Consider the following 25,191-nt stretch of genomic DNA (forward strand, 5'->3'; position numbering starts at 1 on the left):
ATGAATCGCCGCCGCCGCGTTAACGAGCTCCGCTGCAACACAAAGCCGTATGGTGCCACATGAAAACATCATAAAAGCTGAGAAAATGCCGACGTAGCAGAGCACAGCAGCGCTGCCCCAACGAGTTTCACTACAGCACGTATAGGTGTGTGTCCACTGGTACTCCACCACATACACAAAATCGCACACGCGCTCGCACCGCTGTCAAGAAACGTCACGCACCCAAATCAGGAATTTTTGGTTTTTTCTTCTACCCTGACTCCCCACCTTTTCACTGCTGTGCTCCATGCACGATGCACATACATCTGCACGCACGACGTACGCATAAGTACGAGGACGATTGCACTTGCAAATTAACGAACAATTTTCACTGCAAATGGCCTCCGCAAGATTATTTTAAATGCAATTTTAAGCAAGCTTTTACAGTAAAGAACTTTTTAAAAACCAATGTTACGTCTTTGAATTGACTTTTTTGCTCCAACACATCACTTTGAGGAATTTTAGTTCTTGAAAAATTGAAAAACTTGCTCACCTTCCAGTGTACTTTACGCGAAATAAATTGCTGGGCCGCCACTATCCGTCGCGCTAACTACGCCCTTACAGGTTAATTTAATTATTTTGCAATTTTTTAATCTTTTATATGTATTTATGATGAAAAATTGTATTATCTTCCGAGCGAATCGAAGTCGAATTCTTCAGTACAAAAATTGCCAGCCATTAAAAAAAGACAGCTTCGTAGACGTTCGTGTGCTCAGTGTGGCCAAGTTTCCATTTAGAGCTACCAGACTGAAAAAATCTACCCAACCGACGTTAGCACCTCATCAGTATAAATATTAAAATGTTTGTATTGCAATCGATAGTTCGTCGATTGTCCTTTATCCCATGTTCTGACCGACAACGAAAACAATTTGAAAACTTTCGGGAAAAAAGTTTCGGGATTGTGGGCTGAAAGCTGTTCACACCGGCTGTTAATGTTTTTGTTGACATCTCTTACATCTTTTGATTACGGTTTTGCTACAAAAAGCCTTTTATTTTCATTCTTATATTACTTTCGCCAGCCAATTAACAATAAATCCGAAATGGCGTATTAAAGATGATAAAATATGACTTTCACTTCGATAAATAATCGAAAAAAACTAGTGAAGACACCGATTGGAATGAGTGGAACGTGAGTTTTCAAGTAGTTTTCAGCGAAAACTGGTTTTCGTTTGAAAGATTATACATGGACGAAAACACAAGTTTTAGGTCGAAAACCAGTATAAGCCATAACGTTAATGGAAAATCATTAAATGATGAATTACAGCTGATTCACGTTGCCTTTGTTTTTGTCATTTCAATGCAAAAAACTTGGAAATTGAATTTTTATTTCACAAATTTGATTTTAAGTATATAAAAATTGAAAATACATCAACAGGCCATTCACTATTCCTTAAAAGCACCAAGTGAATGCAGGCAACATGTAAACACAAAACAGCTGATATGCACTTTGACACTTTATCAATTTTTACGCGGACAAAAGGTCCGGGCTGTTTCCGGCAGGAAGAAGAAGACACTTACGCATCCTATACGTTCCAATTTTCGCTCTCTATTACCCATTTTATTGATTGCGGGAATGATTTCTGGGCTGTTTTGGGCACCCGGGGGAGCCCGTGTTGCGTACGGGAAAGAACCGAATGCCACTTTTGAACGGGACGATGTATTTTTCAAATATGCCCTCAATGATTTTGGCGGCAGACTCACCACAATCAGCTTCTGACATGTCATTCGATACGTAGAAAGTAACCTCACTTATGCAGGCGGTACATTTCCACTCCCTTCCTTCTTGACCACCGATGCCATATTATTATAATCTTTACAGTCCAGACCGGTGCACTTCTGTGGTATTTTCTTATGTGTTTTATAAAATTTGCTTTCGGATTAAAACAAACAACAACTGTTATTTCAAATTGACTTCTTGCACATTTCTGCCCGGGAAGAAAGTCCGGGCTGGAAGAAGAAGAGAATTAAGATACACAAGTGGATGGTATTCGCTCTCTATTACCCATTTTTTTGGCGTGAGGAACGCTTTCTGAGCTGTCGTGTGGAAGAAGCCTGTGTATGTATGTATAAATTTTAAAATTATACATTTTCATTTGTTTATTTTAAATTTATTTGACATTTGAATCATTTCGAGAGAGTGTGGTCAAAATGCTAGCAATCATCAAAAATTTCCAAACAGGTCATCGAACAGACAGCCGCTCAATACCAAAAACAATTGGCATTTTTCTTTGCAGAAATCAGCTGATTATTTTGTTACAATTCCTTCAGCAGTGAAAAATTGCAAATATGTCATCGCCGGCGCCAAAATCTCCAGAACAAACGGATAAAAGCAGGAAATATGACCGACAAATCCGTTTATGGGGAGAACATGGTCAGAGTTTGCTTGAGAGCTCCACAATTTGCTTGTTGAATGCAACGGCTCTAGGGTGTGAAGTTCTTAAAAGTCTCGTTTTGCCGGGCATAGGAGGTTTTAGTATTGTTGATGGTAACGTTGTGACAGAGGATGACTTGGGAATAAAGTATGTGAACTCAAAAGTTCTTAGCTAAAACATAAATAATTAGAAAACAATTTTATTATTAAACAGCTTCTTCTTGGATGCCTCTTTTATCGGCCAGTCAAAAGCTAGAGCATGTATGCAATTGCTTCAAGAATTAAACACTGATGTCAACGGCGATTTCGTGGATGAAAGCGTTGATTGGATATTATCGAATAGACCTGCATTTTTTGATACGTTTGATGTAGTAGTAGCTTCAAATCTCAATGAGAAGACCTTATTAGGATTATCGGAACGTCTATGGGAAGCAAACATTCCGTTTATTTATTGCCGTTCATTGGGATTTTTCGGATCTATACGTTTACAAATAAAAGAACACTGTGTGATTGAATCACATCCTGATAATCGACAGTACGACCTTCGGTTAGAGCAACCGTTTCCTGCATTGAAGAAGCATTTCGAGGTAATTTAAGAATATTTTTGTGACTCCAATGCATGTGTATCTAAGTAAATAATTCCTCCCTGGTTTTTAGAATACAGAAGTCACTAGCAAAGTACCATGGCTGTTGGTGCTAAATAAATTCTTACAGTTATGGAAGGAGACAAATGGCCACGTTCCAAATAATTTTAAACAAAAAACCAAACTGCGGGAAATGATTCGAGCTGGTGATATGATATGTTTGCTTATGATAACCATATTTACTCAACTGTGAAATTTTAGCAATGACTGCCGATGAAGAAAACTACGAGGAAGCTATAAAAGCAGTAAATACAGCCCTAGGTGGTGGCAATGTGTCTGCTTCAATCAAAGCTATTTTTGAGGAAAATGCGTGCACAAATCTTAACAAGCAGAGCAACCCATTCTGGATTATGGTTAAAGCTTTGAAAGAATTTGTAGAAAACGATAACAACGGATTATTACCATTGCCAGGAGTGCTACCGGATATGACAGCGGATACAGAACCTTATATAACTTTACAGAACATTTATCGTCAACAGGCATTAAATGATGCAGACAACGTATACCGTAAATGCCAAAAATATTTAAAAGAGCTAGGACTGCCCGAAGATACAATTAGCGAAAAGACGGCCCGCCTATTTTGTCGGGAAGCAGCCGGCCTGGCCGTCATGCGTGGTACAAAAATTTCCGATGAGAACGCGAAAAGCAGCAACGTACTTTCAATCGGTGGGTTTAAAAACAATTTATGTTAAATTAGCATATTACTCACACAAACTATATATCTCGACATTTTTTAGTTGATGATCTAGAGATTCAAGGCACACTTAGCGAGCTTTATGTAGCTTTGCGTGCATATGAACGCTTTGTGTCTGAATGTGGTAATGTGCCCGGAGAGTGTTATGTTGAGAACGATGTAAAAGAGCTTAAAACAGTGGCCAGTAAAATGCTTTCAGATTGGGGCGTTCACGCATCGATTAGCGATGACTTAATACATGAAATTTGTCGTTTCGGCGGCTCGGAGATACATTCAATTTCGGCTTTTGTTGGTAAATATTTACATATATTTAAAAAAAAAGCATGAAATTACATTATTTTTATCTCAATAGGCGGTTGTGTGGCCCAAGAGGTGATCAAAATTGTAACCAAACAATACAAACCTATCGACAACAGTTTCCTTTACAACGCTATTACATCTGAAACAGCAACGCTTAAGTTATAACTATGTATGTACATTATTTTGTATATTTCGTCGGAATTTTTAAGAGAAATATACATATATGAGTAATGTGAATCCTTTGAGTTATAGTAAAATGTATGTTATAAAAAATAACTTAATTTGATGAAAATGTGCCTTGAAACACACAAAACTTAAATTATTCAGGAAAGTATATAATCAGTCTAGTCTGAGTTTTTGCGATAAGCGGCTATTTAACGACCGCAATTTTGAAAACTAGGCTATTGTCCATTAGAAATGCCCACTTCTTTTGTGCGAATTTTAAGTGTGCTAATTGCAGGAAGCGGAAAATTTTGATCGTACATTAGCTTATATGCCTGCGGACCGGCAGCATATAACCTAGCGGCATGGGCAATATCTTCTTTCGACCAATTACAGTTTTTGGAACCAGATTTCAGTGCCGCTATTTGGCCTTTGGTAAACATGGAATCTAGTTTTTTTTCCATATTTTTTACCTCATTAGACATTGATTCCAAACGCTTTTGCAGCGTCTCTATTTCCCACGCATGTCTCTTTAGCTGTATTTTAGACTGTCGTTTTAAATCCATGAGCTGGATCCGCTGGCTCTTATTATCCTTTTTAAGAAGAGCATTTTCCCGCTTAAGTGCCTCTCTAAAAAATGTAACTTATTTGTATATTCGGTTCTGAGGTATAGTGACTTACATTTCTGTTTCTAAAACTGCAACTTCTCGCTGGTTGTTGTCGTAATAGTAAGAACTACATGTTGGTGATGATGAAGCAGTAAAAATTACTTTTACATATTTCATTTGAGTACAAATTAAGTTTTGCGGTTTAACTTACATTTCCGTTTTTAAAATGTCAGTTTCTTGCGGGCTGTCGTCGTTATAGAAAGAGGTATGCGTAGGTGATATCGAGACATCTTCAATATTAATCTCCTCTTTCAGATATTGGCAGTTTGATTCATTTAAAACATCTGTAGTAAACCAATGAAATTTGTAATATAATAATTAAAACGTGATGATTTTTATTACTTTCGCCATTATATTGGTCTAGTAGGTAATCCACGTTAAATTCATCTTGTAGTGGATACCTCTCAGCAGACGTTTCGCGCTCTTGAATTGATGGCACGGCCCCGCGCTCATAAATTGATGGCACGACCCCGCGCTTTAGCAATCGTCTTTTGGCAAGTCCTAAAAAGTTTATTAGCTTTAATTCAAATAGACTGCAGTAAATGATATTTACCCATATTAAATTGCATAAGATTTTGATAATCATCTTCTCTGAAATGCTCCATACATATCACACTCGTTTTCGTGTTGAAGCCATCATGACGGCAGAACTGTACCCACTTTTTTGACAAGGCTTCATCAGTGGGAAAAGTGTAAAAGCTGAAGTTGGAACCTTTACTTTTGCTGCAGTTGCCACAATTCAAAACTTGGCATCTCATTTTCTTTAAAAAATGGATACGCCACAACGATGGATGCACAAAACAAGTTGTTTACCTATCCAGTTAACATTTTTGTCGTGAAAAGAGCTGCAAACGATGCATCGATGTTTTGAAATATCGATAATATCGATTTGAAAATCGATGTATGCCATCGATGTTAAAGCTGAAACTAGTCGAGAACGCAGAACGTATACTTAAACGCAGTCTGTATACGCAGAATTTTGTCGATTACTGGAGCCCTCAGTGTTGCTTACTACACTGTTGCCACTCTTCAATGCCTTTTCATAAACTTACCCTTTCAACCACAATTTTTCGTGCTATAATAGATTGTAACTAAATATAAACTACTTAATTTTCAACAAAAACCTTATTTAATAGTAAATTTCAAATATTTTAAACATATTTCGAATAGGAACTTATAACTTTTTTACCATCTGCAAAACTGACGAAGTGGCAACCATCTAAAGAAGGAGAAATCAGCTGACACGGAAAAATCTAAATTCCGCAGATTTCTGCGCTACGGGCTACAACTACAGAAAAATTCTGCGGTGTTGAGTTTTCATTTACATGGCGCTTTGGCAAGACAGATCGTGTCAGCTGACTCGGGTTTACGTACCGGTAGGTTTACGTTCTTGACTAATTTCAGCTTAAGGCAGCCCCGCCAGATGTACGAATTTTTCTGTACGGTACGGATTTGCAGGGGTGAAAATGGTTGTACGGATTCAATATACGGATTTTCGGAGGGAGCGCTTTCCTTTATGGCCGTTCGTTAAAGGGGCGGTGGGCGTGAGGTAAGTGGGCGTGGCTCCACTAACGCACCTTTTTGGAGAGGTAATGAACCGCCATTGACAACAATGCAACCCCCGACCACCTAGGTCCCCTATGGTTCCCTAGGGACCCCTTAGAAAAATTGCCAAAAATCACAAAGAAAAAATCATCCTTTCCCAAGGTTACATCACTGGGGCGGTAGCCCCAGTTAGGTCACACAGAAAGGAGAATTCAACGTAGTAAGGGTTATAATCCCTAAGCGCGGTCGAATGCCGCCTACGCAGAAAGGAATTCTACGCAAAAATACTCTGGACGCTAGTAAAAATTGCGATTTTTGGCCATTTTTCTAAGGGGTCCGTGGGGAACCATAGGCGGCCTAGGTGGTCGGGGGTTGCATTTTTGTCAATGGCGGTTCATGCCCTCTCCAAAAAGGTCGGTTGGAGGTGCCACGCTCACTCCCCCTTCGCTCACCTCACCTTTAAAGAATGGCCATAATGGAAAGTTTCCCCTTTCGGAGTGTCTTTTTCATACTGTAAAAATTTTCCTTCTTTACACATATCTCATAGGTTTCTTTTAGTTCCTGTCAGCACTTATCTATTAAAAGCTTGGCTATTTTTCATCCGATTTTTAAAATCAAACATGAGAAGGGGATTTATAGGCCTTTCAAATTATGTATAACAATTTATTTGTAGACTTCGATTGTTGAAAAGTTTTGTTGTGCAAAATTAAAAAAGAACCCTAATTTTCTTTATTTTTTTCACTTTAACCATCGCTTCAAACATTATACTGTTACTCGGTAGGATCGAAAACCTACCTGAAAGTTTGGTTGAATGTAGATAAACTAAGAACACACTGCTTGTTAAAAAGTTCTAGTCAGAGAAATAATAAAGTTGTCTGTGAAGCAATCAATAAAAGTCCGATTCCTGTGTTCACCTAAGTACAAACGATTTTTATTTTTGCTCGCCAAACAAATTTGAGCGTACGGATTTTTCACCCACCACTTTTTGTCCGTGTACGGATTTTATACTCTAAACGTCTGGCAGCCCTGTGTTAAGGTGACCTCAAACGCATGATCCAACCATGATTCAATAATAAAAGGTTTGCTCAAAAAACAGTTTTCTCGCTCCCTCTTGACAAAATCGGCTCCCTTACGCTAGGCGCATATTGCATCCGATAGACCGACTGATATCGGCCGAACAATTTGACCGTCCGAACTGTTGCGCATACTTAACCAGATTATTTGCCGACCGTATTTGTACACACAAATCTAGTTTTCATTACAATTTTGTAAGCAGTGAAATATTTTGATACATTTTAATTGACATACTCTAAACATGTGAATTTATATGTAATTTTTTTGTTTTGGCATCCAATAAGTTAATTTTTCGCAGTCCATTTTGATACTTTTCACCTGATATCGGACGAGAAAAACAAATATGTTTGAATTTATCGTCACTGTCTACTCCATGTATGCATGTAAAGAGCACTCCCGAAGGACAAAGGAGTACTCCAAAATTAACCACAATTCATATAAAAAATATGGTCCAATTAACATTGCGATGTCCTAGGGCAGAACCATATACTCCATCTCTGCACTACATCAGAGTACTCCAACATACTCCAATTAGGTCGGTGTTATGCAGACAAACTTTTGTTTGCCAAATTAAATGGCGGCGGCTTAGTTTGCTCGGAGGTGGTTATGTCGAGTTTGGCACAGGGTTGCATGTTCATTATGATTTTCATGGATATTGCCAACACGAAATGAGAATTTCAGATATACATAACGCTCACAATTAATATATTTTTTATGATATCGTATAGGCAATTAACTGTGCCCTAATCTTTGAAGCTCCAACAGCATAAATTCAGTTCTCTGGATTTCGCTATCACGGCAATTTTTGTGTATAGCATTAATTGTCTAAAATTTTTGAATATGACAACACCGAGTTTGCTGCAGTTTGACCAAACAAAATTAGTTTGCTGTGAGAGTCGCCAAACTCGCTCTCTCCGAGTTTGCTGCAACAACAATTGCACGCAGTTTGCCAAACAAAATTTCTGCATAACACCGACCTAACGTGCCACATTTGTTCGCTACATCGTGATGTGATAGAATGAAACGCTGACAGCGCTCCGCAAGGTTGCAAAAAAATTTATGTTCGAAAAATATTTGATATGGAAGGAACCGCTTTACACTGCCAAGGAAAAAACTGCCAAACCTCAATGCAATTTTTAGCAACTTCAATCTAGCACTTTGCTATACTTAAATTAAATACAAAGTTTGATCCAAAACCTGAGATTTACCACATATTTTTGAAATCTACCACATTTTTTTTCCAGATTCTACAACACAGAATTTTTACCTCCGATCACTGTCCAACTCCCAAAATATCAGAGAGTAAGAAAAAAATGTCTCAAATTCTCTCTCGTGTTGAGAACTTTCAAGTTTCCCTGCCAAGGCTAAAATTTATCCAGCAAGACTTTGCAACTTCTCTCCAAGAGAACTGTCACTTTCGTACAAATTTCTTCAAACTTTTTGCTCGACGAACAAACCTATAAACAGGGCTCATAACAGAGGGTTAACGCGGATTGGGTACAAGGTCGCATCTATTGCTAACGATATGTTAAGAAACACACCTAATGTTTATGTTTATTATAAGCTGATTTCTTAAATAAAAGGAATTTTCGTTCAGTAGAAGTCCTCTAAAATATATCTCTATAAAATCAAGAATAACCTAAATCTGAATAAAAGTTTAACCCACTACCCTTCCAATTGGATGAAGTACATAGATGGATTTTCGTCAACGTAATAAGAAATATCTATAGTCATATTGGTATTGTGTATGTAATGGGTAAAACATTTCCGTAATTCCTTTAACACGTACTTTATTGCAGCTCCAATTTAGCAACTACCAAACTGTAGCACCGACTAATAACACATCGCGAGAATAACCTGGCTTATTAGCTAACTTGATGCACTACGAAATCAACATGGAGGGGTCCTTCCGCAATGCTAACAGTTTGTGCCGAGCATGCCTTAAAGAGATACATTTAACCAATGATGAATGCTTGCACATCTTCGAAACACCGGAACTTGCAAGAAAATTCGCGGCTTGCATTTCATCAGAAATGTATCCAAGCGAAAAATATTCTCAATATCTATGTATATGTTGCTGCCAGAAAGTCATCGATTTTTTCAACTTTCAAGAAATGTGTTATGCATCCTTGCGTCGCTTCGAAGAACTGCAGCGGTTTCAGGAGATATGTGGCTTTGAAGATGAAATTCCTATATCAGTTGGGTATGGGCAGACTAGTTACTCCATTACGGTAGATGAAGCTAATTTTATGGCGGATAATGATGCAGAAATTAAACTCGCACCAAAAAGTGTTCATATTACTGTAGAAAAAGATACCAAAATAATTAGTGATTCCAATCGAAATGTTCCTAGCAGACCAAGAACACCTGACCAATTAGCGCAAAATATTAATATAGAACATGCGCTGGTTTCGGACGGAGATACCTTAGACTGTGATGTTTTAAAGGATAGCTTCAGAAATAATTCATCATTTAATGAATATAAAAATGCTTTTCAAACTGATGTTAACACAGGAAGGAAGGAGAAGAAAAAACTAAGTTATGTAAGTTTAAACTAAATTTAGTTCCAACATACATGTGTATATGTATATTCTTAAAAGCTAGTGAGTACATATGCATGAACTTTCTATCTATTTAAGGTCAAGTCAGCCGTTTCGAAAACTAGTGGCGAAACTAAGAAAAACACTATTTATCTATGTGATATTTGCCCCTCACGTTTCATTGTGGAACACAAACTTATTGCCCATAAACGTAAACATGAAGGCCTTATACCATATCCCTGCCCTCGTAAAGATTGCAGTAAATCATTCATGCGTTGGCAAAGCCTTTCTCAACATCTTAATCAACATGAAGGGCAGAGTATGGAATACGCTTGCGATCAAGATGGTTGTGGCAAAGTGTATAAACACAGAACAACACTGGTCTTGCATCAGCGAAAATGTCATAAATTGGAACCCGAATTGAAAACACAAGTTTGTGAGATTTGCGGTAAACTATTTAAAACGACATCAAAATTAAATGATCACCGCTATACACATAAGGACCAATCTGAGCGTCCACATGCGTGTGATCAGCCCAACTGCATGCGTCGATTTTCGAATAAACAACAATTGAAAATACATCTAATGCGTCATGCTGGTATTAAAAACTATGAGTGCCCACATTGTGGTATGCGTAAAACAACGAAAAACGAATTGAATGTAAGGACATGCAATACTGTACATAAATGAAAATAATCCTCTTTTTATTTGCAGGCACACATAAACTATCATACGCTAAAGCGCACGTGGGCCTGTCTTTTTTGTACAAAGGTTTGCAACAATGCTGGCAATTTAAGAACGCATGTGCGCACTGTACATGAGCGTGCTAAAGATTATGCATGTCACTATTGTGATCTTAGCTTCGCCAAGCCCGATACACTTAAATATCATGAAATGAGACATACGGGGGAGAAGCCGAATGTATGCCACGAGTGTGGCAAGCGGTTTACACAACCAGCAGCATTGCGTAACCATATGAAAACACATCAAAAGCAGCCTAAGCGCAATAAAACGTCGAAGAAATTTGCAAGAAATGAGGTGATGGTAAACCATCCAGAACGGAAAGTCAATGGTGGTAGTTCATGTACAACAAATAAAACGTCGAAGAAATTTGCAAGAAATGAGGTGATGGTAAACCATCCAGAACGGAAAGTCAATGGTGGTAGTTTATGTACAACACTCAAAATTGAAGTAGACAATACTCAAGATTTGCTGATTGAACCCGTTGTATAAGGTCGGTGTTATGCAGAAATTTTGCATAAAAAACCACAATTAACGTGCAACTCAATGCCAAACTTGGTGTAACCCCCTCAGAGCAAACTAAGCAGCCGCCATTTAATTTGCCAAACAAAAGTTTGTCTGCACAGCACCGACCTAAGATGAGTTGTCTGATGATTAAATTGTAAGAGCCGAGTTTTTCTTAATAAAATTTCATTTTATTTTCTTAAAAAATGATAAACTATATTTTATACCCAAGTTTTGCTTTATACATTACATAGAATTTAACTTAAGAACAAATATTTGAAGATTAGAATTACGAGGAAATTATCATAGTGGATAGAGCAAAGTGGCATAATACAATACGTAAATTCTAAAGCTAAGGATATACCAGGGTAGCCAACTCATTTTTGAGAATTATCCGATTTCGCACGAAATTTCGTAAAATTCACCACACATAGATATCACCTTATTAAAAAAAAAAATTGACTTCTGATATGTTGCTGGTCTTTCTGTTTTTCTAAATGTAATTTGTCTATGTACTCATAAATAAAACCAAACTTTTGTAAATTTAGTTAAAAAATAAAGAATAAAAATGTACATGTAATATTACACTCATACAGTAGTCGAAAAAATTTTAGTCGCACCAAATTTTGACAAGTTTTCACATTTACTTTTTTTTGTTATTTAATTTGAGTTATTTTTTTTTATAAAAATATAGTTCATTCTCCAAAAAAAACCGTGTAAATCCAAGTTTCAATTTTTATGAAATATTAAAAAAAAAAATCAACAAACTTTCGTAAAAATTTCGAGCTTTTTTTTAATTCGATTCCCTAGAAAGATTTTGGGTATGCAGTATTGTAGCACACTCAGTTCTAGTATAATAAAGTGCAAGTTTCAAGTGGCTAAACATTTTCCTTTTAGAGTTTTGTTGCGGGTTTCTTCCATATAAAAATAAATTGTTTTATTCACTATAGGAAAGTAAATGCGACAACGAAAATTCGAAAATTATATCCCCAATGAGTGCCCGGCATGTGGAGAATCCCTTCACGACACCAACCACCTCTTCACATGCCAGCTCAATCCGACTCAACTAACACCCCTCACCCTCTGGTCCGACCCCATTGAAACAGCTCGTTTCCTGGGCCTCCCGTTAGTTAAGCTCGACGAAAATGATTGAATGTTGATGTCATTATGAAATTAATGAAGCAAAAAAGAAAAAAATACCTAATTCCTCACAAAAAACCAGTTCATCCCCCGATTCTCCACCTAAACTGGAATTCCCCAAAAAAAAAAAGGTTCATTCCCCGACCCCACGAAAACTGAAACTCCCGGCAAATCGGGGAATTCCCCACGAGTTGGCTTCCCTGGGATATATGTACATATGTACATACCAAGGCGAATTCACATAAGGTGGTATAGGTAGTACAAAAAAAATTTCCATGTATTTTGTTTTTGCTTTCTGTATACAAAGGTCCTATTTCAGCTATTCTTCGCTCAAGGCAGGAGGGGAAACACTCACTTTCTCACTCACTCATAAGAAATTTTGACACACGTGTAACGAGGCGAATCAAATCAGCTGTTCTAGCAACACCATTTTAAATAAATTCGCCTTGATACATACATACATATATATGTATGTACAACTGCAAAAATTTTGTTTGGCAAAAAATAAAAAAATAAAAAAAGTAGTTTACTAGATTTTAGCAAGTTTTGATAATTTTTAGTTTAGTTTATTTGCTGTTTATTTATTTTTTATAAAAAACTTAGGAAAATTTAACAGTTTCATCAAAAAAACTTTACAATCGAAATTTTATGAAAAATGTTGGTATGCAGTTTTATAGCACATTAAAATTTAACATAAAGTGCAAGTGTTAAGTTGCTGAAAAATCGAGTGCTAACTATGTGCATACATACATACATACATACATACATATGTAAATAATTTACTTTTTGCAGTTTAAATACAATATTTTATTTATGCCTTTTTTTATACTAAAATATTTATTTTACATACACAAATTAAATTTAACTCATATTACGCACTAAATTCATTCATACTTAAGATCTAATAGATATTACATACATATAGCATTTCTATAAATATTCTATATTCATGTTATGTTTATGTCCTTAAAGAACGTCAATATGCATTAAATAATGATTAACTCTGGCATTCTTTTAAATAGATAATCCTCGAAAGGTGTGTATACATAGATTTGAAATGTTGCCACGCATTTAGTAAACGAGTTATTTACAGCTTTTACATTCCGATGTGGCCAATGCACGCCTCAATAGCGCACATCAACGCTTCTAAATATTTAGGCTAAATATCACCAACGATTAAATCGTTAAATCTTAACAAGCTTACTTACTAAATCAATTACAATAGAATAATTACAGAGTATAATTAATTTATTTTTACTTTTTATTTAATTTCTAAATAAGAATATTCGTACATGCGAGCGTGCGTGTGGCAAAATTTAATACAACATTACTTCATATTTAGATACATATACTATATATATGTATGTATATATAAGTATCTAACAGAAAACCTACACACATACTACGTGCGTATATATATAAATAAATAGCACACAAAAGCGCTTGTTGCTTTTTTAAGAGTCGCACTGTTTTAACAGTTTGTGGATAATACAAAAATTAATTTAATTTTGTTTTTTTAAACAAATTTACATAAGCTCGTTGAATTTCATAAACGGTACATTTTGCACCGCATTTGTATACACCAAAATTGTTGTTGCTGTCGTTTTTTTGTGTTTGGTTTGCTACAGGTGCTGCTAACCATCACTTTCACTAACTTATTTAAATAACATTTAATTAACTTGCGCTATTAACTCCACCGAAATAACTGTACACTGTATGTACATACTATATTCCTATGATGTATGTACATATATGTATACTATATAATTTAATAACATTTTAAAATCGCTATACACCTTCCTCTGCCACGCTATGTCTCTCATCCTCCAAATTTCATACATAATCTGAGGGAACTGTCGCCGCCACAGTGCTGGTGCTCGTCTCATTTATGGCTGCCAAACGTGGTATGCGTCGCTGTGAAGCCTCATTCGGTCCGCCACCGACACTGCCGAGTCCCATGCCCATAGTACCGCCAACGCCTATGCCTAAGACACCACTGCTTCCGCCAACACCGCCACCGCCACCGCCACCACTGCCATCCCAATTGGGCAGCGGCTGCGACATAACCGTCAAACCGACAATTTCATAGGCACGCTCATTGCCGCCGCCTGGCATGCCGGTCACCGAGAGGTCGGAATAATAGGCGCTACTGGGCGCCGATGACACCACCATGGGAATGTCCTGTTCATGTTGTTGAAAATTGTATTTCTGAAAAAAAAGAAAGAGAATTAGAATTTTTTTAATGCTAGCATATTATATTTAGTAGCTGTTATTTTCTCAAGTGTGGAATGAGTGTGAAGTTTTGCGATTGATCTATTGCTTTTGCAAAAAAACTGATTGCTAGCTAGTGAAAAAGTTAAAAACAGGCGAATCAGTCTAGAGTCTAGACAGATAAATTAGATAGTGGATGTGCACTTCGAGTGTGGGTACCCTCAGAGCTCATAACAAAACTTCGTCCAGCTCTAGTGCTCCAATGAAACCAAGCAGTTTCGAGGGCGGCAGTGAGTGAATCCGCTTAACCTCTGCCCACAACACTCCCAGGCGTGTTAGGGTAAGCACTTAGTGTAGCCTCGATTACAAACGGGTCTGTACGCTTTGCTCTTCACTATGCGCGCTCCTATTGAAGTATACAGGTTTGTAAACGACGCTTGGCTCGATGCTCTTCGCTCGCCGCTCCACTATGTTTCTAGCCATAGTCTTTTTCCCGCAACCGCATCGTACTCTAAAAATAGATGCCGTGGGATTTTTTGCTGCCATGGCGCAATAATGACAGCAATCGCCTACACTAATCCCCTGGGTGTTGATATGGGCCTGTAGCCTTCAATTAACTATTAGCAGTACTAAGGTTTGTCTTTTGGAAGGTGGTTTGTTCCCTACAACTCTTGGGATTGTAGTCTCTTAGAAGTTTTTACGCCTACTTTAGTCAAGGCGGGTTCCCCCAATGTACTCACTGTTCACTTTTGGTAAAAGATCACAAATTATTTCAGTCGAAATGCTTCCGCCTCGGCAAAACTAAATCAGCGCGTCCATTTGGGAGACATCTAAGTCTGCTGGAAGAAGATACTATAATCCCGCACACAACCAACTGAGTCGAGACGAATACCTGACAGGTTTGACAGGTTTGAACAACCTACATAGCGGCACAGTACTCACCGTCGTGCTAGGAGGTTGCTCTCTTTTGTATAGGCGCTGTTCCAGTTTTCCGAAATACTTTCAAATATGTCTACATAAACTTGCAAGGTAATAGATATTCATGTGGCAATCCTTTACTACTATTCCCCACTGCTAAAACAATTTCGTTCGGACAATAATCACCAAAACACATAACCCCTCTGAGTTCTAAAGATTTCCCTTAACTCACCTCACCACACTGACTGTAGGCCGTATTTTGATAAGACGGATTTCCTGAACGTACCGATTCGCGGTCTAATTCAGCATACAGTGCCTCATTAACCGGACTATATGCATCATCCATGTGTGTGTAATGGTTTTCGGCGGGTGATGAGGATGGTGGACCGATTTGATCGGGACTGGCTGAAGAGCGTCGACTCCACGACCAAACACCAGAGTTACTATTCGGACGCCTTCGTATACTATCGGCGGGATGCTTAATGGAGAGTGTAGAACGGCCATTGGAGCCACCATTACGATTGTTACGGCACCACCAGGGTTGTGTGCGACCAGCTGGAAAGAGAGAAAAGGAATTTATTTTTTTAGAAGAGCAGAATATTTTTATAGAAACAAAAAAGTTGTGAGTGCGAAATACAATTAATTATAGATGAAAGAAAATTTAGCGTGGCGCTGTTATTCTCGCTATCGATTTTCCAGACAAGTTCACTGTATAATTTTCAGCTGGAAATATTTAGAAGCTGCTGTACAGATGTCAATATTGAAGTACGATTCTTAAAAGTAAAAAAAAAAAATATAAACAGGATCTCGGTCGGAAGCCAGTGTACTATCCAATGTTAAAGATTTGATTAAAAGCAAATTGATATAGCAAGCTGTCTTTTCCTTCCTAATGTAGGCTTCATTAGCCTAACTAAGTATGTATCTATTTACTCTGATAGCCAAGCGGATTAGACACTTGGGCGCTTGCTCACAGTGCGCTGAAATCTAGTTGGAGAATGCCTGAACCCTCTTGCGGTTGTGTCTGATATTGCGTGGAACTATGTGGCACGTGAGACGATCAAGCAAGGACCGCTCGACTCGATCCAACAGGGAAAAGAGAGACAGATGGGCTCGAATGCTGGGCGAAAGCCTAGACATGTCCCTGATAAGACAATGTTCGATTGGACTTCACTTGATGAGACCACTTATATGTCGCGAAGCATTGTTATTGTCGCAGCTGATTGGAGTACGAAGAGGAGTAATCATCGCAATAATTCCTCTTAAATTGTCTACCTGGGATCACACTTTATAACCAGCACAGAACCAGCTCTCTGGAACCAATAACTGCAAGTATTAAGTATTAAGTATTTCAAATAGGTTTCAACTCTCTTCAAAGATTAGTTAGTTTCAAGATTTAGTTTGATAACCATACTGCAATAATATATTATTTATCTTATCAGCTTAATTGAATTCAATTTTTGAAACATGTGTTTCCAAATTAAGCTTTCTTAAACCTCATTTGTTTAAAACCCAAAGTGTAATGTTTCATTTAATTCATCAATTTAATTCATCGAAATTTTTCAAACAGGTGCAACTCTATTTTTACGCCTTCATTCATCCGGAGTTTATAGGGAACAAATCAGAAAATTCAAAACGGAAAAAACTCTTCAGAATTGATCAGATATTAGCCCGGTTTTTGGAAGAAAAAGAAATGCGAAATCGGGATGAATTTTGAATTGTAAAATCTTTTACTCAATCCTTTTTAAAGAAGAAAATTTAAATGAAAGTTTATATTACTGTTCAATCAAAAGTGCGCTGAGTACAATATCTTCCCGCCAATACACGCGTTTCGATACAAAGAACATCCATTACGCAATGGCCTCAACTGCATAATATGTACATATATATTTTCGATTTCCAGTGATAAGCACTCGGCGAAAATAACTTGAAACAAGTAATTTTTAAGCAAACAAGAAGTTTTTAGCAAAAAAAAAAACCGAGTTCAATTTTCATATAAAAATATATATACATTTCATGATCCGATGATCTGATCCAAACCAGATTAGTATGGGACCACCCCTGAGACACTAACTTTCCGATTCAAAAGAATCATCGAAATCGGTTGACATGGCCCAAAGTTATGCGGTAACATACATACAAAAAACAAAAAAAAATATTCCGACGAATTGATAACCTCCTCCTTTTTTGGAAATCTACTATAAAATACTATTCTTATCAGGGATATAGCGTAGACCTAATCGGTTTCATGAGCCGTTATTTTAATTCGCTACATTACCAAATTACTTGTACGAGTACATGCGTACTTTCGGATAAGAAGCTAATCGCAACTAGTTTATTACTTCCATAAATCATCTGCACGTAGCGGATTAAGTATAGAATAATCAGCTAGTTGATCGTGCTTTCATAATTCGATAAGTTAAAACAATATACATAGTGATTGGGAATTTATTTTTTTTTGCATGCATATAAAAAGCCTTTTTCTTTTCATTTAAAAAATAGTTAAAATTTATTTCGCCAACATGAAGGTCCCTTTCTTGTTTGCTCTTTTCCTGGCGTGTGCCAACGCATCGGCTCTTACTAACAAATTCAAGAATCTAATTCCCAGCTTTGCCACCGGCTATATCATTAACGGCGAAGATGCTGAGCCACAATCTGCCCCTTACATTGTATCGTTGAGTTCCAGTGCTAGCAGTCATTCTCACAAGTGTGGTGGCACAATTATTGCCAAGGACTGGATTTTAACCGCCGGTCACTGCATTGCTACTGCCGTTGGAATGGGAGTTATTGCCGGTCTTCAAAAACGCTCTCAAGTTGATGAGAATACACAATCACGTGTAGTTGACTTTGGTAGAGTTCACGAAAGTTACAGCGGTAGTGTGGGACCTTACGATATTGCCATTTTGCACATCTCCGAGCCCTTTGAATTCAACGAACGAGTACAACCTGCAACCTTGCCACACCGAGAAGAGATCCACAGCGGAGAGACTCATCTTTATGGTTGGGGACAAACAAGGTGGTACATATTTACTGCAGCCCAGACATTGCAAACAGTTCAAACTGAGGTCGTCGAGTGGAATGAGTGCAAGGAAACTCTGCCTGAAGGTGCTCCTCTCCACGAAACCAATGTCTGCTCAGATTCCTTGCAGAAGGGCATATCTGCATGCAACGGTGACTCTGGTGGTCCTCTGGTGAAAGAAATCAATGGCGGACCATCTGAACTTCTCGGTATTGTATCCTGGGGATACATTCCATGTGGTGTTTCCAATTTACCATCGGTCTATACACGTGTCTCTGCTTTCATCGACTGGATTACTAAGATCCAGAGTGCTTACTATATATTGCACTAAATGCAATAATTTAATAAATTTTGAAAACACAAAAATTTTTCGTTTGGTGCATTTGCAAAGAGATTCACAGATTTTTCGATTCGTATGGTGAAATTAATTTCTTTAATGAACTACATGATTTATCAGATTCTTCTTGTTCTTGATTGGCACTGTAACCGCCTAAGTGATTTTGGCCTAGTCTAAAACAGCACGTCAGTCGTTTCTCTTCTGCGCCAATTGGAAATGCCAAGTGAAATCAAATCCTTATCCATATGGACTTTGCATCTACTTGCTACTAGCAGGGAGATCCGCTTTGCATACTTTCAGAGCTGGAGTGTTTATGTCCATCCGTACGGCATGGCCGTACAAACTCAAACAGCTCATAGTCTCAACGTCGCCAATGCGCAAAAGCCCTTAAATCTTCCGCTGCAACTTTTTCCCGAACACTTCAAGGCCCAGTAAGTTCGTTGAAGGTGTGTTTCAGCTTTCCCCAGATGCGTGGACTTCTGCACTCAAAACTTTAATAATTCGATCTACATAACTATATCAAATTTTCCCATGAATTAATAAAAAGGATGTGCCGGTTAAAAGAAGGATATGCTAAAAAAACTCGTATTATGCCGGATTTCCACTAGGCATTAACAGCGCAATTCTGGCTAAGATAGTTCAAAGGCCTTTGTAAGACAATTGAAAGACATTGGGCAAGATAATTTGAAAGTCTTTCAAAGAAAGCTCCTTTGCCAACTTTGATGGTGAAAAGCTTTTTAGCTCTTTTGAAGAAAGCATTTGGATTTTATTTGCTCGCGCTGCTCCAGCAGTCGCAGTGGCCGAATAAGCAAAGCACCGGCGTTTCCTTTGAGAGATCTGAGTTCGAGTCCTCGGCAGCGGAATTACTTTTCATTTTCTTAATTAAATTTCCTTTTAACTTTTAGATTTTATTGTTTTAAACAGAAACATATGCAGGGTGTCCTAGACCACCCGTCCACCCCTCTCAATACTAATCGCAAACGTCAAGCTGTGAGGTTGCACTTTATTGTGCTCTGATTTTGGCTTTCTACTTGCTAAGTTATTGTGCTAAAACAAAAAAAAATAAAAAATAAAAAATAATTAAATTTCACTAGCATACATTCTAATCTTGCCGAGACATTTGTTGCTATCATTGTTGTTGTATCCTTTGAGGTTAACTGAATTCATTTTGTTTTTGCACATTTGTTCTACTCTTTTTGTTTACTTCTTCTAGTTGCGTTTATTAAGTGTCATAATTACAGTGATACTCAAACTGTTCGCTACATTTATTTAAAGCTATTTACATCAGCTCCTTAATTGTTATAATTTATTTTGTTTGTCTTTTATTAACGAGTGTTATTACATAAACCTTTCAATATGAAGTGCGATCTTGATACTTGCCAAATTAAAAGCGATTCTGAACGCTACTTATCGTGCTGGCTGTGTTATGGTATTTACCATCTGAAATGTGCTGGGTTGACGGGAAGAATTCTGGACGCTATTAATGATGGCAAGGGCCTTCGCTGGTCTTGCGTAAAGTGCAGGTCAACAGAAGTTGATCTTTTCAAGCTATTTAGGCAAACCGGAAATGGTTTTACAGAAATAGAAAGGGAATTGTCGGTACTGACAGAAAGATTTAAGCATTATGAATATTCGTTTAAATCATTCAAATGCTTAGATATCTTGCAATCTGTTAAGGATATCCGTGTGCCTAAACGTAAGCGTCTTAGTAACCCATCTAAGGAAATTATTGCCGTCGCACGTCAGAATAATCTTCCGACCGACTCAATTAATCTATCTTCTCCGTGTCCTCCAGCATCAGAATCCTCAGCCTCAAAAGAGCGTGTAATGAAATCTGCTTCGGATAATAACGAGCCTGAAGTATCTTCCCCTTCCCTTACTGAAGTGGTGGCATCATCTTCAAAGCCTCCACCGCCTTCCCTATCCTCAACTACTAACGCAGTAACTCAACCCCTTCCGCCGGTACTCCAGTCTGATACAAGGAAACTAGTTGTGGTTCCGCCAAAGAAGTCAATTTTTGTTTCTAGATTTTCGAGAGACACTACCGAAGACGATACAAAGGTTTATATCTCATCAAAAATTACAACTGCCGACTTAAGCATCCGAAAATTTAATTTTAAATACGAAAGAAATATTGCTTCATTTAAAATTGACGTAAATTTAGATAGTTTTAATGCGCTGCTTAGTAGTTCTTTTTTGCCCCCGAAGCTTTCGTTCGTGAATTCGAATATAGGCCCAAAAAAGTAAATAACTTAGCTAATATTCCCCCGTCAAAACACTGAATCAAAAAACTATATATTAAATCTGCTTTAAGTATTTATTACCAAAATGTAAGAGGCTTAAATACTAAATTAACGAACTTATGTAAGGGCTTGAATGTAATTATAATATTCTTTCTTTTACTGAAACTTTGCTGAAACCTCACATTTTCAATTCAGAGATTCTTCCAAATAATTATCATATCTATAGACAAGATAGGGAGGACAGAACCGGCGGTGGCGTACTCTTCGCTGTAGACTCTTCAATACCATCTGAAGAATTTAGTCTTTCGTACATTGATTCTGTAGAATTCAAATGCATTCGTGTACTGGCTGGAAAAGGGTCTATTTACTTAGCTCTATGCTATATCCCTCCCCGATCTGACACATTGGTGTATTCACGACTCATCTCTTTACTGAAATCAGTCAATTTACTGAATAAACCCTCTGATGCAATGATTGTTTTGGGTGATTTTATTTTACCAAGCATATCATGGAACATCATTGACAATGATATCGTACCTTTCGCGTCTAGTGCGTGCAACAACGTATTTTTAGAGGAGATGGCTGAACTCTGCCTAACTCAGGTTAATGTACTTCCCAATAAGTTTGGTAAAGTATTAGATCTTGTTTATGTTGATGATGCATCTAAGTCCGTTGTAAATAAGCGGGATCCACTAGTTTTGCCCGCAGATTAGAGTTGTCAACCTATCGATGGCACTATCGATAGTATCGATAGTTTCAAGTTTTTTTAGACTATCAATACTCATTGATAGTTTTTTCTTATACTATCAAAAATATCGATAGTTTAGTAGGACTATCGATCATCTCATTTTTTTGAAATTACACATACATATTTTAATCGTAAATCCTGTTTTGTTTGTATAACTTGTGTTTGTTTTTGAACTTCCTAAAAAGAGAAGTATTTTGGCTAATCAGTTACTTAATTTTGAACGATTATAACTTTTATAAGATAATATTTATTTCACTATGATCCTGTAAAAACAAAGCAACCTAACTGATTTAGCGCTATCGATAGTTTTGTTTTTTTTTCGAGACTATCGTGAATATTGATAGTTTTTCTGAAAACTATCAAAACTATCGATGGTGTGAAATTTGGTATGTAGGTTTCCGTTAATCCAAGGTAGGATGGTATTGAAAATGGGCGAAATCGGACTGTAACCACGCCCACTTCCCATATAACGGTAATTTCCAGAAATACGAAAACTGCGATATTTTAGTAACTACTGAAGATAATTCACTCAAAATTGATATTTACAATAATTTTTAGACGAAAAATAAGAATATTATAAATTTTTGGAAAATGGGCGTAGCCACGCCCACTTATGGTTACATGTGTATATCTTGGTAACCGCTGCACCAATTTCTTCCAAACTTGGCCCAGTTGTTGGCCTTGGTACAGCATACAAAATCGCCGATAACATCGGACGATAACCACGCCCACATCCCATATAACGGTAATTTAGAGAAATACAAAATCTTCGATAAATCAGTAAATATTGAAGCTAATTTATTCAAAATTGATGCAACAATTCTTTACCAAGAAATACGTTTATGGTAAAATTTTGGAAAATGGACGTGGCACCGCCCACTTATGATCACATATATGTATATCGGTAACCGTTCTACCAATTTGTACCAAACTGGGTGTGGTTATTGTGCTTGCCACATAAAAGCAAAACGTTGAATATTATTGAAATCGGACCAAAATTACGGCCGCTTTTCATATAACGGTAAATTTCAGAAATGCTTGAAACTTCAATATTTCGAAATTGAAGGACGCTAATTTACTCAAAATTGATACACCCCGGCTTACCATCTAGCGGTAGGTTTCGGAAAGGTGAAAAAACATATATTTAATACTTGCGCCGGGTATTTAATGTTCGGCTCCGCCCGAACTTAGACTTTCTTACTTGTTATAGTTAAATTACTAACAGGCTCAATTTCAAGTCCGCTTCTTCTTAGCGAAGTTAGCTTTAATGTTCCCTCCCGGGTATTAAGACACTTTTGTCCCCTATTTCTGAAAGCTTGTAAAACTAATTTTAAATTGCACGACGCATTCCGTTGCTTATGCCAAGATTTTAGCTCTCATTCCAGCACGTTTGATATATCAGAGCCAGTGTTGCCATTTTACCCGTTTTCCGGCTAGATTTAGCCGGTTGCGGTAGCAAACAGCCGGAGAAATTTCGATTTAGCCGGCAGCCGATTTGTTAGCCGTTTTGCAGAAAAAAATTAGCCGTTTTTAGCCGATTTTGCTATTTGCCTTGTTTTCTTAAATTTCAAATATGTATATTTGTTTCCATTTTTGACTAAGTGACCCAAAATCTGTTAGAAATGGTGGAGAAAATTTTCATGTAAGTCAGGGTTGTATGAAATTGGGCCGATTTCGCTTATTTTTATTTTAAACGAATAAGGGATTTTCTTCATAAAATGTTTGTTATAAATGTCTGAATTTTAAGAGTGAAGTTTTATTCGCAAACTTAGAAAATAAGAAATTGTTTCACTGTTAAGACACTTAAGATGCGTTTGTGTTTGGATATAGTGCCAACTAACAGAATAAATATTACATGTAGATAGCGCATATTCTATTCTGCCTAAATTACAAAACATCATTTTTGCCCACTCCCAAAGGTTTAAGGTAAGGGAAAAATTGATATTTTCAAGCACTATGTACACATATGTGACCTGGTCTACGGAAAGGGGGCTTAGGTGTCAAAAAATCAATTTTCACTTTTTGGTTGATTCGGATGGAAGATGAGATGCTTTTTCACGTGGTGAAAAGCAGAAAATCCTAACTTGCTTAGAAGTGTACTAAAAATAATAATAATATTAATAATAATAATAATAATATTAATAATAATAATAATAAAACTATAATAATATTCCGACCAACAACAACACTTACTGGACCAACAACAACACTTACTGGACGTCCGGCGCGGAGAACAATTAACGAGATAATGAGAAACTGACGAAACGAGTTGCTTACTTTTAACAGCTTTTTCACAGAAAACTAGTTTTCGCACGTAAGCTCCCTTTTCATAGACCAGGTCACATATGTATTTTTTTAAACAAACTTTTTTGCTGAGAACTTATTTAAATTCCAAAAACCGAATGCCAATTTGAACTAAAGGAACCAACACTGAAGTGAGTCAAAATGAAAATAAAAGAGCACAAATTTCTATGTAAAGCAAAATTCTCTGGGAATCCTACGAGACATCTGCCGGTCATATGACCGGTCATCCAAATGGGAGATCTGCAGTCTTTTGACATCATATTTTACATCAGAAGTGAAGGGATTTCTGAAAAATCTGACCAGTTCTTTTGTGTAACTGTGATTTTGCATCCCTTGTCAACATATGGCCTCGATTGAAGTTAACTTAAGGTCGTTGTTTTACTGCCTTAAAATTGAAGGGAAATTTTTACAGCGTATTTTATGTGTATTGGTTTCTATTTGAGTGTATTGAGAATCGGTCAGTCTGAAAAGGCATTGTAGGGAAGACAATAGGTTTGTTCGTCGAATACCCAGCGAGAATTATCACTCAAAATATCAGATAGTAAGAAAAAATGCTCCCAAATTCTCTCTCATGTAGAGAAACGTTCTGTACGAACGCAAATTTGCAAGTTTTTCTGCCAGCTCGTGTCCACGGTTGCATTTCAAACAAAAGAAATTTGTATAGAATTTTTAAAATTCTTTCGGAGGGGAAAAAATAGGATCTACGTGTATATAACTTGTCAGTCCGACTTTCTTCAACATACGTTTCAATTTCTTTGTCGGGATTACTATATACTCTGGTTGAGATTGCATTCCGATTAAGAATACAGTTTTTTTTTGCCGAGTACCTTTCAAATCATTGGAATTAACTAAATTAATTAAGTAAACAAGTATTAACTTACATTTTTCGTTTAAAATCGCTACAGCTTGTAAATTTTTAAATTTGACGAACTTGTTCATTCAAATTATCGTCGACAAAAAATCCAACCATGTGCCACAATCATATGTTTTTC

General features: G+C 37.1%; 6 protein-coding genes across 11 annotated transcripts in view; 3 read left to right on the forward strand and 3 right to left on the reverse strand.

Annotated features, from left to right (window-relative positions):
• The window catches only part of LOC118747653 (F-box/WD repeat-containing protein 7), a 33,701-nt gene extending 32,933 nt beyond the window's left edge, over positions 1-768 (reverse strand). Inside the window, exon 1 of one of the 2 annotated variants that reach the window (XM_036481706.1) lies at positions 533-768. The gene's annotated coding sequence lies outside the window, so the exon portion shown is untranslated. The remainder of the gene's footprint in view (positions 1-532) is intronic. The other variant, XM_036481705.1, reaches the window with a different exon arrangement.
• Positions 769-2,075: 1,307 nt separating this feature from the next.
• LOC118747654 (nedd8-activating enzyme E1 regulatory subunit) lies at positions 2,076-4,284 on the forward strand. Its single transcript, XM_036481707.1, has 7 exons — positions 2,076-2,099; positions 2,274-2,558; positions 2,625-2,997; positions 3,068-3,200; positions 3,256-3,720; positions 3,792-4,040; positions 4,101-4,284. The coding sequence occupies exons 2-7, from the start codon at positions 2,326-2,328 to the stop codon at positions 4,211-4,213; spliced, it is 1,566 nt and encodes a 521-aa protein (XP_036337600.1). The 5' UTR covers positions 2,076-2,099; positions 2,274-2,325; the 3' UTR covers positions 4,214-4,284.
• On the reverse strand, positions 4,270-5,731 carry LOC118747655 (THAP domain-containing protein 6-like). The gene is made up of 5 exons (XM_036481708.1): positions 5,432-5,731; positions 5,221-5,379; positions 5,030-5,162; positions 4,892-4,945; positions 4,270-4,840 (listed from the first exon to the last, which is right to left on the reverse strand). The coding sequence occupies exons 1-5, from the start codon at positions 5,634-5,636 to the stop codon at positions 4,450-4,452; spliced, it is 942 nt and encodes a 313-aa protein (XP_036337601.1). The 5' UTR covers positions 5,637-5,731; the 3' UTR covers positions 4,270-4,449.
• A 3,096-nt stretch (positions 5,732-8,827) lies between these two features.
• Positions 8,828-11,501, forward strand: LOC118747657 (zinc finger protein 2 homolog). 4 transcript variants are annotated; one of them, XM_036481714.1, is made up of 5 exons: positions 8,828-9,235; positions 9,297-10,040; positions 10,137-10,697; positions 10,752-11,081; positions 11,169-11,501. In XM_036481714.1, the coding sequence occupies exons 2-5, from the start codon at positions 9,375-9,377 to the stop codon at positions 11,268-11,270; spliced, it is 1,659 nt and encodes a 552-aa protein (XP_036337607.1). In that variant the 5' UTR covers positions 8,828-9,235; positions 9,297-9,374; the 3' UTR covers positions 11,271-11,501. The 4 variants fall into 4 exon arrangements, with proteins under 4 accessions (XP_036337607.1, XP_036337605.1, XP_036337604.1 ...); XM_036481712.1 differs by having other exon boundaries at positions 8,832-9,242; positions 10,752-11,501; XM_036481711.1 differs by having other exon boundaries at positions 8,832-9,235; positions 10,752-11,501.
• Positions 11,502-13,072: 1,571 nt separating this feature from the next.
• LOC118747658 overlaps positions 13,073-25,191 on the reverse strand; it is a 389,115-nt gene continuing 376,996 nt past the window's right edge. Inside the window, exons 5-6 of one of the 2 annotated variants that reach the window (XM_036481716.1) lie at positions 15,838-16,106; positions 13,073-14,630 (exon numbers count right to left, since the gene is read on the reverse strand). In XM_036481716.1, the coding sequence (XP_036337609.1) occupies positions 14,256-14,630; positions 15,838-16,106 (644 nt within the window). In that variant the 3' untranslated portion in view covers positions 13,073-14,255. Of the gene's footprint in view, positions 14,631-15,783; positions 16,107-25,191 lie in introns of both variants that reach the window. The other variant, XM_036481715.1, reaches the window with a different exon arrangement.
• LOC118747659 (lectizyme-like) lies at positions 18,041-18,992 on the forward strand. The gene has a single exon (XM_036481717.1). It carries the CDS (start codon positions 18,071-18,073, stop codon positions 18,896-18,898), a length of 828 nt encoding a protein of 275 aa, XP_036337610.1. The 5' UTR covers positions 18,041-18,070; the 3' UTR covers positions 18,899-18,992.

This window comes from Rhagoletis pomonella, unplaced genomic scaffold (assembly GCF_013731165.1).
Source record: "Rhagoletis pomonella isolate Grant_MI unplaced genomic scaffold, Rhpom_1.0 Rhpom_scaffold_00012, whole genome shotgun sequence".
Taxonomy (NCBI): Eukaryota; Metazoa; Arthropoda; class Insecta; order Diptera; family Tephritidae; genus Rhagoletis; species Rhagoletis pomonella.

What these genes read in the sequence shown, in the direction of transcription:
- LOC118747654 (XM_036481707.1), top strand. Translation starts at nt 2,326, where the DNA reads ATGTCATCGCCGGCGCCAAAATCTCCAGAACAAACGGATAAAAGCAGG. An exon ending in GAGGATGACTTGGGAATAAA is followed by an intron (nt 2,559 to 2,624) that starts GTATGTGAACTC and finishes ATTATTAAACAG; the next exon opens with CTTCTTCTTGGATGCCTCTT. An exon ending in CAGCAACGTACTTTCAATCG is followed by an intron (nt 3,721 to 3,791) that starts GTGGGTTTAAAA and finishes GACATTTTTTAG; the next exon opens with TTGATGATCTAGAGATTCAA.
- LOC118747655 (XM_036481708.1), bottom strand. Translation starts at nt 5,636, where the DNA reads ATGAGATGCCAAGTTTTGAATTGTGGCAACTGCAGCAAAAGTAAAGGT. An exon ending in TCTTATGCAATTTAATATGG is followed by an intron (nt 5,380 to 5,431) that starts GTAAATATCATT and finishes TAAACTTTTTAG; the next exon opens with GACTTGCCAAAAGACGATTG. An exon ending in GCAGTTTTAGAAACAGAAAT is followed by an intron (nt 4,841 to 4,891) that starts GTAAGTCACTAT and finishes TACATTTTTTAG; the next exon opens with AGAGGCACTTAAGCGGGAAA.
- LOC118747657 (XM_036481712.1), top strand. Translation starts at nt 9,375, where the DNA reads ATGCACTACGAAATCAACATGGAGGGGTCCTTCCGCAATGCTAACAGT. An exon ending in AGAAGAAAAAACTAAGTTAT is followed by an intron (nt 10,041 to 10,136) that starts GTAAGTTTAAAC and finishes TATCTATTTAAG; the next exon opens with GTCAAGTCAGCCGTTTCGAA. An exon ending in CAACGAAAAACGAATTGAAT is followed by an intron (nt 10,698 to 10,751) that starts GTAAGGACATGC and finishes TTTTATTTGCAG; the next exon opens with GCACACATAAACTATCATAC.
- LOC118747659 (XM_036481717.1), top strand. Translation starts at nt 18,071, where the DNA reads ATGAAGGTCCCTTTCTTGTTTGCTCTTTTCCTGGCGTGTGCCAACGCA.